Here is a 13891-nt window from a genome sequence, read left to right on the forward strand (position 1 = left end):
TATAACGGAAAGTGATTTTCCGTAAATTTATTTAATATGCTTTTGGCATGTTAAAATATTTTTATTATTTTACTAGAAATGCAAATGTAGATTTTATGTCTTCAGGCTTCTGCCTGAAAGGACTATGAGGTGATTTAATAAAATGTAGTGGTTAGTTATAAAACCTGTTTCTAACAAAGTAGTTTTTATTTTGCTGGAATTGAATTTTAACCTGTGAATTGAATTTTAATTCTATATATTAGACTTATTTTTTTATAAGTTGATTTATTAGATTTAAAAACATTGAATACTTTCTATGTTTGAGCTTTTAATGTCTACACAGACTTTTTATGGATCAACATGAAGTTTAATGAGGGACTTGTCTTTTGAAACATTCAACAAGATTGGTGAGAGAACTTACTCAAAGGCCAAGCCCAACTTGATAATAAGAGTATAATAGGAGGCCAAGCAGATGTGGTTTCCTGGCTTTTTTTTTTTTTTAAGTTATTTTGTATGGGCTTGGGAGTTAGTTCAAAGGATTACTGCACACGCTGTTCCCTGTACTGCTGGAAAGAGTCACCAAATGCTAGACTGGGAGTAGTCCCAAAGCACCAGTAGGCATGTCCCCTAAATCAATGGAATAGACATACATATTGTTCAGGATGGCACAGTTAAGCAAGTAGTTACATAAATGACATCACAAGTTACATAATAGGCATTACAAGTTTTAATAGATACAATAAAGGAAAAATACTGTCAAGCAAGTAGTTACCTAGATAATTTCAAATTTTAATAAATACTATTAAGAAAAGTACTGTGTGCTCTCAGGAATGACCCTGATCTGCTGCCTTGTAAGTAAAGTATCCATGTAATCGGAACCCTGGAGAGGACTTTGAATTCTAATTCTAATGTGTGTGTGCATATATGCACATATGTGTTATATAGACCGATATTATTTGTTAGATCAGATGCATGCACTAGGAATTGAAAAGAAAATTTACTGCTAGAATCTTATGGAATAAAGTGAAGCGAGCTCTACATTAGATTGTATTACAGTTTTTATTCATTAATCAGATTCCAGTATCTTTAGAGTGCATAGATTATATTGTGTACTCATTAAATATTTGAATGAAGGAATGAGTTTTTTAATTTCTCATTCTGTAAAGACTCAAGTTTAGATGTGCTTGTCTACATTTCTGAGGTGTGTACTTTCTGATACTTGCTTCTTTTTTTTTTTTTTTTTGGTTTTGGGGCCATACCCGGCGGTGCTCAGGGGTTACTCCTGGCTGTCTGCTCAGAAATAGCTCCTGGCAGGCACAGGGGACCATATGGGACACCGGGATTCGAACCTTTGGTCCTGGATCGGCTGCTTGCAAGGCAAATGCCGCTGTGCTATCTCTCCGGGCCCGATACTTGCTTCTTTGCCCTGCAACTTTTTGAGATGTGGACTTGCTTACTTTAGGGCACATTTTTACCATCCTGGGGGAAATCGTCTATTCATCCCGGCTTAGGATATGTGCTTTGCTTTTTTCCCCACTCTGGAGAAATCCTTATTTTTTCTTGAGCATGAATCTTTTTTTTGTTTTTGTTTTTGTTTTTTTTTTTTTTGTTTTGGGTCACACCCGGCAGCACTCAGGGGTTACTTCTGGCTCTATGCTCAGAAATCGCTCCTGGCAGGCTCACAGACCATATGGGGCGCCGGGATTCCAACCACCATCCTTCTGCATGCAAAGCAAATGCCCTACTGCTGTGCTATCTCTCCGGTCCTTGAACATGAATTTTATTTAAGAAATTGAATCTTTGATGGAAAAGAAATCAATGAGTGGCAGAACAGATCAAACAGACCATGCCTCTGAGGAGTTTTCTGGCTCTCTCTACGTTTGGTCTCCACAGAAAACTGCAGTGGCACCCTGAAACCTCGTAATAAAACCTTACACACTGACATGTGCACTTCCTTTCACTATCACCTGCTGTATGATTGTGGCTATTTTTCCTTTGTGAAGATTGCATTGACTCTACATTTTAATTGCTGGTAAATGTATATAGGGTTTATTTTCTTTTTTTAGTCTAAGATAGATTTTTAAAAGTCTGTTTTGAAAATAGGTTTTATTATAATTTTTTTTTTTTTTGGTTTTTCAGGCCACAACCGTTTGCTCAGGGGTTACTCCTGGCTAAGAGCTCAGAAATTGCCCCTGGCTTGGGGGGGGGGACCATATGAGACGCCGGGGGATCGAACCACGGTCCTTCCTTGGCTAGCACTTGCAAGGCAGACACCTTACCTCTAGCGCCACCTCACCGGCCCCTATAATTTTTTCTTAATAAATTTATATATACTTGATAAGCCTTTATACACACTTGAAAAGTAAATAATTCCCATGTTTTGGTGGGGGATCGTGGGGAGCATGTTTATGTACTAAATGAACACTTGAAATGCATGAATGCATCTCTTCCTGGGAATATTATGGTGTCCACGATACGCAATTTCAGTTAGAACCTTGATGAAACTTCCCATTTGCAATGACTCTTAGGCCTTGCATGGAAGCATCTGAGAGTAAAGTATAAGAAATAGGTATCTTTATTATTTGAAGGTTGTTACTTGTTAACTTTCTATCTCTCATTTTAATAGGTCCTCACCAGTTGTGCTCAGGGTCCAGCAAGCCTGGTGTTGGTATAGTTCTCAGCCCAGCTATGCCATATGTCTAGGTCTGGTAGTGCTTGGGTTCATGAGGGTTCATGCACCTGATAGGGTTAGGGGTGGGAGTAGGCATGTTGTGCTGGGAGTTGAACTGAAGATCTCGCACATGATTGATAGCACTTGCAGCTCTTTGAGTTATTTCCTGGCCTCCACTTGCCTCCCACCTCTCTGTTTTTTATTTTTTTTCTTTTTCCTTTTTTTAAAACCTACATAGCAGTGCTCAGGGGCTAATTCCAGCTACTTAGCCTTAGCCTGTTACCTAGCACAAGCTGGGCGGCCACCAGAATTATAACGAGGTTTTCAGGGGACCATGTGGTGTCTGGTATTGAATTTGGGGCTTAAGCTCAGAAGACTTATTTTTGCACAACACCCCTTTAAGTTGTCACCCTGGTGCTTTCTTTTCCCAATCTATTTCCATTCATTACTTTAAAGCACAAATTGTCTTCAGTATGTGGTATGGTGTTTGAAGTAATTATTTCTGGAACTTTCTGTTTCAATGTCTGGATCTCTGTTTCCTCCACTGGTGACAAATTATTTTGCTCTAGGCTTAAATATTTTCTGTGGAAATTTGAAACTTAAAATGATTGCATACGTTACCCGGTTACATCATTGCTTGAGTTTAAAATTTGCACTGTTATTTTCTACTCAACTTTTATATCTCCTTTCTCTATTTTACAATAATTATAAATTCTTTGGAAAATGAGAATATCATTCTTTGACTTTTTATCATATAGACCAGTATTAATGTCTCATTTTTCTCTTTACTTGGAATTATAAGAAATCACCCTTAAGCTATTTATGCCCATAAATTGAAATATTTTTAGCACTTTATATTACAACTCATGGTAGTAGGTCTGGGAATTAAAGTTGCTTGGAAACTCACCACATTGTTATTTATATAACTTCAGTACATTGCCCTTGGCATCTGAGGAAAATAGCCTGACAGAGTATGTGTCATTTTATATACAAATAAATTTTATCATCTTATTGTGAATATTTCTTAAGGTTTGGTTGAGTCAACTGCTTTGATACAGTTTGAGAGTGATTTTAGTTTTCTGTGTAGTTGAGTTTCTCACAGACTTCGGCTTTTCATTTTCAGGTTGACTTTATTTGCACAGGCTGTGTGATGCGGTCATTTGAGGTTAAGAAAGAAAACATTTTAATGTCAGCGGTTGCTCTTTAGTCTTATTTTTAGCTTCCCCACTTTATTATTTTAGTTAAAGGCAAAGTTTTTCCTAAACGAAAATTTAAGAGTAATATTAACACTGAAATTTGAAAAAATTTTTAATCACTGGAAGTAAGGTATGTGTGTTGTGACCAATAATGAAACACTTTAAAATTGGTTATCATTTATTTATTCCCCATTGCTTTGTCAGAGTGAGACAGTGCCAAAAGTTTGATGTTTAATCTTCCAAATTTTAATATGTATCTATATTCTTGCACTTACATATTTTAAAAACACCAAGTGTGCTCTGTATAAGATATTCATATAACCCTTAGAAATATTGCTTGAAGCATTGTCTTAAAGTCCTGGAAATTTAAGTATAGTATATAATTTTATTATTTTACTAGATTAATCTGTCATGATCTATGAAAAGATACACAATACCCTTTTTTGTTTTTGTTTTTGGGTAATACCTGGTGGTGCTCAGGAGTTATTACTCCTGGTCTGTGCTCAGATCACTCCTGGCAGGCTCTGGGGACCATATGGGATGCTGGGATTTGAACCGGGGTCCATCCTGTGTTGGCCACGTGCAAGGCAAACGTCTTACCGCTGTGCTATTGCTCCAACCCAGATATACAATACTCTTAAGAGAAAGGAGAAAAGTAGATAACCTCTTTAAAAAAATAATGCTGGACTTATAAGTTTTATACTTTTTGTTTTGTTTTTATGTTTTGGGACTATGCCCAGTCACTCTCAGGGCTTACTCCTGGCTGAGTCCAGGGGTCACTCTTGACATGGATTGGGGGTCAAACTTAGTTTGGCAAGGCAAACCTTATTTTATCTCCCTGGCACCATTTTATAAAATTTTAACTTTTCTTTTTTTTTGGGGGGGGGGGCCACACCCGGTGGTGCTCAGGGTTTACTCCTGACTCCTGGCTGTCTGCTCAGAAATAGCTCCTGGCAGGCACGGAGGACCATATGGGATACCAGGATTCGAACCAACCACCTTTGGTCCTGGATCGGCTGCTTGCAAGGCAAACGCCACTGTGCTATCTCTTCGGGCCCCAAAATTTTAACTTTCATTTGTTTTGCAAGTTATATGTGAAGGCATGGATAACTCATGCAATAATAAATATTATTTATATTTAACGTTAAATGATTTATTTTTCATAGTCAGAATTTTCATTGGATATTAATAATTTGGCTTTATGCTAATAGACATAGTTTATCATTTGAAAGTTTCATTTTATGAAATAGTTATCACAACTACTTTTTGATTTTTTTCGTTGAAGTATAAAGGTACTTATGATAGATTGGGTTAAATAGCCTATTAGTGCCAAAGTATGTGGTTTTGATATATAGGCATTGTATCTGCTACCACCAAAGTGCCCTCAACCCTCTACCCTACTGCCTCTTGTCACCTCTAGTCAGATTATTACAGGCACATCAGACTCTAATATTGTAGTCTAATGCCAAGGGTTTGTTACTGTTGATATTCATATATTCTGTAGACGAATGAATGAGATCATCTGGTTAAATGACTTTTATAAGGGCTGATGTAATGGCTCAGTGGTAGGTTATGTGCTTTGCATATTTAAAGACCTGAGAAAAATGAATAAGTGAGTAAATGATGTAAGATGTCCTTTGAAAGGATGTGTCAGGAGTCCTCTTTATTTTTTGTCAATTTATGACACAGGTATCTTTTTAAAAATGGTATTTATTATTAATTTTTAATCAGGGTATAGTATGATTAGACTTCTGTTTTTTTATGATTAGTATCTTTATTTAAGCACCACGATTGCAGCAAACATGTTTGTAGTTGGATTTCAGACAAAAAAATACACCCCTCTTTACTTGTGCAGCATTCCCCCCACCAATGCCCCATCTCCCTTCTCCCACACCTTCTGCCTGCATTCGAGACATACATTCTATTTCTCCCACTCACTACCATTGTCATGATAGATGTCAGTGTCACTTAAAAGTCAAAGAATATTGGGTTTGGAGAGTGGCGTGGAGCAGTAAGGCATCTGCCTTGTCGTCGCTAGCCTAGGACAGACCGTGGTTCGATCCCCCGGCGTCCTATATGGTCCCCCAAGCCAGGAGCAATTTCTGAGCTCATAGCCAGGAGTAACCCCTAAGTGTCACCAGGTATGGCCTCCCTCCCAAAGTCAAAGAATATGTGTATTTAATTTATTTACTGTGGGCAGGGGCTAGGATTGTCGGACAACACTGGTCAGTGCTTACTGCTGGCTCTGTGCTCAGGCTTCACACCTGGCAGGGTTTGGGGGACTCTAAACAGTGCTGGGATTGATTTACAACTATATGCTAGGCCTTAACCTTTGCATTATGCCTCTGACTTCTTTCTACCTATTCTTAAATATCTGTATTTAAATTCTCTGTCTCTTCATCAAGCCCTGCCTGCTCTACCTGGTTCTTGAGCCTTGTCCTAGTTCATCCTTTTATAAATTTCCACATAATAACATTGTATTACAATCAGGGACTTTGCTGAGGGAACAGTTTCTGAATAGGATTTCTTATCCCTGTTTGCTCTGTGTACTGTACTTGAACATGAGGCTTCCATAGACCTGCAGAGCTAGATCTTTGTCTGGTGTCTGCTCTCATAGTATCCTACTCTCTATAATCTTTGTCACTTGAAATAGAAAACACTTCCTGAAGAAATTGGAAGTTGATAGGTCTTATCTTCCCTGATGACATTTTAGTTCATCTAGTTGTGCACATCTGTTGAGATGTCTACTGAAGATTCAAGGCCATATATTATCTTGCCCCTTTGCAGTGGCCTCTGTTGGGTGGGGGTTCATTGTGGTTTGAAGACTCATGTTGGATTCAGTTCATAGTGAAGACTTCTTGAAGTCAATCATCATAATGCTTACTCGTTTTCATTTTTATTTGAAGCACAGATTCTTGTACAATATGTTGTAACAAGTAGTTGTTCCAACAACTACTTACATATTATTATACATAAACATCTAGATTATTAACCTTTCTTTAAAAGGTCAGTTAGCTGATAAAGTGAAGTTTAAGCTCAAATTCTATCGCGGTGTTTTGATAAATATATTTGGTCTTTGATCTGAAGAGAGGAACAAAAGTTGAAAATAGACTTACAATTCAAATTTTGAACCTCCTTTTAAGTTCAGCTTTGGTGTAGCTTTAACCGTGTAAGGAAGTAAAATTGTGTTGCTTGCATTACTCTTTACTTTATATTCAGACTATATACATTTTGGACAATTTTATATCCATTTACAATCCTATATTGTAGAGATTAAATATTTGAGAATATTTCCTTAAAGTCAGAGAACTTACTAGCAAAACAAAACAAAACCACAAACAAATCTAAGAAAGCATTTTACTGATATTTGAGGATCCCCATCACCTTGATCTTTTTAAGTTTGAACTTTCTATGGAAGGAAATAAAAGATTTTACATTGTGAGCTTCGTAGACGATCAATAACAAATCTTTTTCATCTCTTCATGTGAAATTTTGAGATGGTTTCTTGTAGATTAGAGAAGATCATGGTATTAGACTAAGCAGAGTGGGCTGTGTGTAGTCAGGAGACCTGGGTTCAGTCCTTGTTATTGCCTGGCTCCTTGAGCACCATGCTTTGCAGGGAGAACAACAGTTAAAACACAGAGCCAGGAGTAGTGTTCAGGGACTGTGACTTGAGTGTCTCATTTAATCTATCTATCTATTCTAGTAGGTCTTCAGAGCATGATGATTTCATGAGTGAATGAGAATGATTTCTTTTTTAGGGTCCTGATGAAGAAGCTGTGGTGGATCTTGGCAAAACCAGTTCAACTGTGAACACCAAATTTGAAAAAGAAGAACTAGAAAGTAAGTTTGTTGAAAACAACTTTTAATTGGTAGCTCAAAAGACGGAAGCACGTGACTCAGTCCCTGGCATTGAAATATCCCCCAGCAGTGCTGGGGATAACCCCTGAGCACTGCTGAGTGTGGTCACACAACACAACTGGATTAGACAACAGAAATGAAGTTGCCTGTGTTTACCAGGATAAATTAGATATATCTATTACTGTCCTTTATGTTATGCTTATTTTGTTTTGTGCAGTATTTTATTCTCAGCATGATGTATTTAAGAGTTTTTAAACTTTCCTGAATAGTTTATTAAAAGTAATATGATAAACATTCAAATAACTAAAATATTAGTATAGCTTGAATTTCTGAATAGTTAATTTTTTTTGATATTTACCATTGTTTAATTTGACATTGAAAAGACTGAGTTACAATGTCACTCACATTTATTTGCTTGTTCTTGGGCCACACCTGGCAATACCCAGGTACACATGTTTTTTTGAAGTACTTATTTTTGACCAATATATAACATTTATTTGGAAAGTAATACCATTTTAATTTTCTAGTATTGTATGTAAGGGCAGAGAAATGCTGGATGGCTCAAGTAACCCTGACTAACAGGGTCTCAGCAGTGTCACTGTTGGGCCCTTGAGCTGAACCAGTCACCAATCCTGGCTGAGAATCACTGATGGGATCTGGAACCTCTTAAGCATTGCTTGAATGGTGATATTATTACCTCCATATACAAAGAAATGAAGTCTGATGCCTTTCAGTTCTAGTCATAGTGCTGCCTGTAGTTCCCTGTTGGGTTTTCATTTAATGGGGGAAAGGAGAGACTGCCTTTCAGAATTGATTTATTGGCCAAATACAAAGGCAGGAAATGCAAATTAGTAGTTTTCTATATAAATGGATATGATTTATTTTTAAATCTCACAAATGAGTGTGATTCTTATTTTATATTTGTTCCTAGCCTTTTGACTCATTTCACTTAGCATGATGCTCTCTATGTCCGTTCATATATAAGAAAAATTTACAACTTCATTTTTCCTAACGTCTGTGTAATTCCACTGTGTAGATGCACTCTGTGAATATTAGTCAAAGATAAGAGAAATGAGGGCCAGGAGGACTGGCTCTTGGTAGGAAGCTTGTGACAAAGTGTTGGGGAGAGTGCATTTAGGGCAGAGAAGAGACCACTATGACAATAATGGTTGGAAATGATCATTCTGGCCAAGAACTCGGTTTTGAAAGGAAGTAAAGTGATATTATGGTACCCTTTTTGTAAGACTACTGCAAAGCAAAGTGCCTAAAAGGAAAAAGAGAGCATAGTGTCTGCTATGAGGCATGTTGGAGGTGAGGGTGGGAAGGTGTGGTAAATAAATGTACACCAGTTAAGGGATCAGTATTGGGATATTGTATGATTGAAATGTAATCATGATCAACTTTGTAACTGCCTATTAAAATGTAAATAAAGGGAAGATAGGATATGATAATCTTGCTGTATTACCTTCTAAACCAGTGTGACATTTTCTAATTCTCAATTGGAGTAGATTATTTCTATTTAATATAGGCCTCAGTCATATTTCTGACTTGAGATTTTTAGAAATTAAATAAGCATTTATAAATTCATCTGTGAATATTGATTATAAAGTACTTGAATATTATTAAAGGCATATTGCTTAAGGATATATACTAAAGTTGTCCACAAGTATTCATGGATGCATTATGACTAAACAATACAATTTTTGATAAGCAAAACTCACCTTCCTTCCTCCTTCCTTTTCTCCTTCCTTCCTTCCTTCCTTCCTTCCTTCCTTCCTTCCTTCCTTCCTTCCTTCCTTCCTTCCTTCCTTCCTTCCTTCCCTCCTCTCCTTCCCTCCTTTCTTCCTTTCTTCCTTCCTTCCTTCCTTCCTTCCTTCCTTCCTTCCTTCCTTCCTTCCTTCCTTCCTTCCTTCCTTCCTTCCTCCTTCCTTCCTTCCCTCCTTCCCTCCCTCCTTCCCTCCTTCCCTCCCTCCTTCCCTCCTTCCTTCCTTCCTTCCTCCTTCCTTCCTTCCTTTCCTTCCTTCCTTTCCTTTCCTTCCTTCCTTTCCTTCCTTCCTTCCTTTCCTTCCTTTCTTCCTTCCTTCCCTTCCTTCCCTCCTGCTCTCCGTCCCTCCCTTCCCTCCCTCCTTCCTTCCTTCCGACCTTCCCTCCCGCCCTTCCTTCCCTCCTTCCTTCCTTTTCTCCTTCCTTCCCTCCTTCCTTCCTTCCTTCCTTCCTTCCTTCCTTCCTTCCTTCCTTCCTTCCTTCCTCCCTCCCTCCCTCCCTCCCCCCCTCCCTCCCTCTCCTCTTTTGTTTTTGGGCCACACCCATTGATGCTCAAAGGTTACTCAGAGGTTACTCCTGGCTATACGCTCAGAAATCGCTCCTGGCTTGGAAGACCGACCATATAGGATGCTGGGGGAGCGAACAGCGGTCTGTCCTAGGTCAGGCGCATGCAAGTCAAACGCCCACCACTGCTCTGGACCCAAAACTCATTTTTCTTAAAAAAAATTTTGACTTATAGCAAGCAAAGTACTTATATTGCCTAATTTAATATATTTACTACTCAGTAATACTAGTGTAAAAATATGTCTAGTGTACTCTGAAACATGAGAAGTAACAGGACTAGCATTATTATGACAACTTACATCCTCTATCTTCATAATCACAGTAAAGCTGGGAATATGTCTACGTATGACACTTCTTTCCCTTTTGTAAAAACACCATTTCTTAACCTTTGGTAGGTCATCGAGCTGTGTATGTTGGTGTTCACGTCCCATTTAGTAAAGAGAGTCGCCGACGTCATAAACATCGTGGACACAAACATCATCATCGGAAAAAAAAAGATAAAGAATCAGATAAAGAAGATGGACGAGAATCTCCTTCTTATGGTGAGAGGAAACACTAATTTTTCATAAACATTAAACTTTTTCCAGTATAAATTTTGTTCTTTTTTATTGAATATTTATTTCTTTTTAAAAATATGATGCCTGAAATAGCTTTGGCACATTATAAGCGTTGAGGATTAGGATGACTTTATTTCTTCTACTATGTATTTTATTATTTAAAAAATACAGTAAAAATATGGGAGTCTTCAGACTCTTGGAAAAGATTGAACTCTTTATTTTAAATGTATTTTTTAATGGCCCAGAGAATTTTTTCCACTAAATTAGTTTGCTTAAGAGTGCTGTAATTTGATAGCTTTATCTATAGAAGAAAGGTTTTCTGTTAGAGAGCAAAGAAATACAAAACTGCCAATAGGCTAGGGAAATTAGAATGAAAAATGGCATTATAGTTGATAGAGGAATGAGAATGTCATCTGATAATAAATATCAAACCCTGCAAAATTAAGAAAAAAGAAGAGGAAAGATTTTGAGTCAATAATTTACAGCTTACTACAATTTTTTTTTAAATGTCACAGTGGTTTAAAAATTTAAATTTACAACTTATAGGGGCCGGGCGGTGGCGCTAAAGGTAAGGTGCCTGACTTGCCTGCGCTAGCCTTGGACGGACCGCGGTTCGATCCCCCAGTGTCCCATATGGTCCCCCAAGCCAGGAGCAACTTCTGAGCGCATAGCCAGAAGTAACCCCTGAGCGTTACTGGGTGTGGCCCAAAAACCAAAAAAAAAAAAATTTACAACTTATAAAAGGTAAATAAAATAAAATAAAGTAAACCAAACTAAGCTAAAGTAAAGAAAATAAGAAACAATCCAAACCAAATCATCATAAAAAAGAGTTAGAAATGTTAGATTAAATTAAACCAGATTAAGTCTGGTTTCCTGAATAAAGATCCTTACAGAGCCAAGAGGTAGATAATGCAGTGATGACCCCAGTTTGATCTCCAGCACTGCTTGTGGCCCCTGAGCACTCCTGGAGAGATTCCTAAGTTAAGCATGTCCCAAAAGCAAATAAACAAAAAGATCAGCTTAGCAATATTGATAAATTTGTATTCATACTATCTGGAGAAAAAGATATAAAATTACCAGTATCAGATATTTCACTTTGGATTTTATTTAAAAACCTGAGGGATGAGCCAAATCAGTAGTTTAGTGGGTAGGGCATTTGCCTTGCCCACAGTTTACCCAAGCTTGATCCCCAGCATCCCATGTATTCCCCCAAGCCTGCTAGGAGTGATTTCGGTGCACAGCCAGGAGTAACCCCTGAGCACTGCCGAAAGTGGTGCACACACACTCCCCCTCCAAAATAAATAAATAAATAAATAAATAAATAAATAAATAACTGAGGGAGGTTATAAAAGATTTTGTTGCCCACAACTTATTTTAATAACATGAAAACGTTATAAGAATACAAGTGATATATGAGGAATGTCTAGCTTCAATTACCCCATATGTTGAAATTTTAGTCATAAACATTTGCACAGTAAAATTTATTTCCATGATGAATCTGATCAAACATTGTAAGGAGAAAGAACAGATTTTACTAGAAAGTTGAAGATGATAGCATACTTGCCAATTTATTATATGAATCTAATATCCTGATATCCACAGTAGATAAAGATGTTACAGCAGTATGAATTAGACTAAATATTTTCTTATTATTATAAGTTTAGAAATACTTTATAAAATAAAAACAGGTTTAAACATGTTGTAGGATACAAAAATATGTACAGAATCTGTCTATTTCACTATGGTAGCAGAACATTAAAATATTGGGTAAAGTATAGTTAAGAGCCGTATAAGATCTGTTGCAACTTTCAAAATATTAGGATGTTCAGTCACAATATGTTTTTATCGTGCAATGCATAGGTCTCAATATAGTCCTTCAGAAGACTCATTTCATGTACATTTAGAAATTGTTTCCCTCCCTCTTTCTCCTTACCTCTCTCCCTATCTCCCCTTGTCCTCCCTCCCTCCCTTACTCTTTTCTTCCTTCCTCTTTTCCATCCTCCCCTCCTCCCAAATTCCTTTCTTCCTGTACTCTTCCCTTCATTCTTTTCTCCCTCCTTCTCTTATTTCCTCCATCCTTCCCTTCTTCCCTTCAGCTTCATTTTCTCCCTTCCTCCTTCCTCTCTCACCTGGTAGTATTTGGGCTAGTATTTGGGGCTCTGCACTCAAGAATCACAAATGGTGGGATTGTAAGGCTTTCCAGAGATTGAACCTGGATTGGCCAAATGCAAAAGCAAGCTTTTGTGGCCCTACATTTGGAAATTTTTAGATACATTTTTCATATTTCTTTTCTTCCTAGTCCATAATTTTTCCTGGTGATTGTCCTGTTTGATTTTTTTATTGTTATCTTACATTTCTTTCTTTCCCTTTATGTTCTCTGTGTTCTTTCTTCTTGACACATTTGTGCTATTTCTGAAGATCTGTCTTTTCTAATTAATTTTTACTGTCCTAAAATCCTTCTTTGCTGCACCTACAAGTATACTTGAAGTTTATTTAAATGTAAATTTTGAGCAAATTATTCTCTCAAATTTATTAGAATTTTTTATATATATATAATGATTAGTCTTATTTCCTAATTTTGACAGTCAGTTTTGTGCCTCCATGGTAGTGAGAAAAATCACTTTCTGTGCACCCCTAGTTTTGAGTTTTTATATCATGTTTTAAACTTAAGATGCTTTTTTAAATTCCATCCTACCTACATACTAATTATGTATTTTAAATATTTTTTTACATATCTTAGCGAAGAAAAAGCAATGTGTTTGATCATAGCGTTTTACTATGCTATTTCTGTATATTTTATACATCAATAATAGTTTGCCTTCCTTATTTTTAACAAAATTAATCCTTTTTGTGGAGATATTTATCTAATACTTGTATAATTCAGAGTTTTGATGGAGTATGCATAACTTTGAAACTTTGAATTAACTTTTGAGTGAATTGAGGGAAATAGTCAGTGCATTTAATTCTTATTTTGTCAAGATACACCATCCCAAAGAGTTCAGTTCATCCTTGGTACTGAAGATGACGATGAAGAACATATCCCTCATGATCTCTTTACGGAAATGGATGAACTATGTTACAGAGATGGAGAAGAGTATGAATGGAAAGAAACTGCCAGGTAATAAAACTGAGCTTGAATTTTTAAATGACTTTACATATTTGACTATATCATTGAAATTATGCTTTAAAACAGTAGGCAGTTAATTTTTTTCTTGATAAAATTAAATTTTAAAGATTAAAAAATCTAAATATTTTTTTCTTCTAAAAGTTTGTTTCTGAAATTATATTGAATATGCTTT

At 36.8% G+C, this 13891-nt stretch overlaps 1 protein-coding gene across 1 annotated transcript in view; it reads left to right on the forward strand.

Annotated features, from left to right (window-relative positions):
* Positions 1-13891, forward strand: part of SLC4A7 (solute carrier family 4 member 7) — a 92161-nt gene that overhangs the window by 25889 nt on the left and 52381 nt on the right. Inside the window, exons 2-4 of the mRNA XM_049766053.1 lie at positions 7608-7689; positions 10431-10577; positions 13572-13710. Coding sequence (XP_049622010.1) covers positions 7608-7689; positions 10431-10577; positions 13572-13710 — 368 coding nt within the window. The remainder of the gene's footprint in view (positions 1-7607; positions 7690-10430; positions 10578-13571; positions 13711-13891) is intronic.

The sequence above is a fragment of the Suncus etruscus genome, chromosome 20 (genome assembly GCF_024139225.1).
Source record: "Suncus etruscus isolate mSunEtr1 chromosome 20, mSunEtr1.pri.cur, whole genome shotgun sequence".
NCBI lineage: Eukaryota > Metazoa > Chordata > Mammalia > Eulipotyphla > Soricidae > Suncus > Suncus etruscus.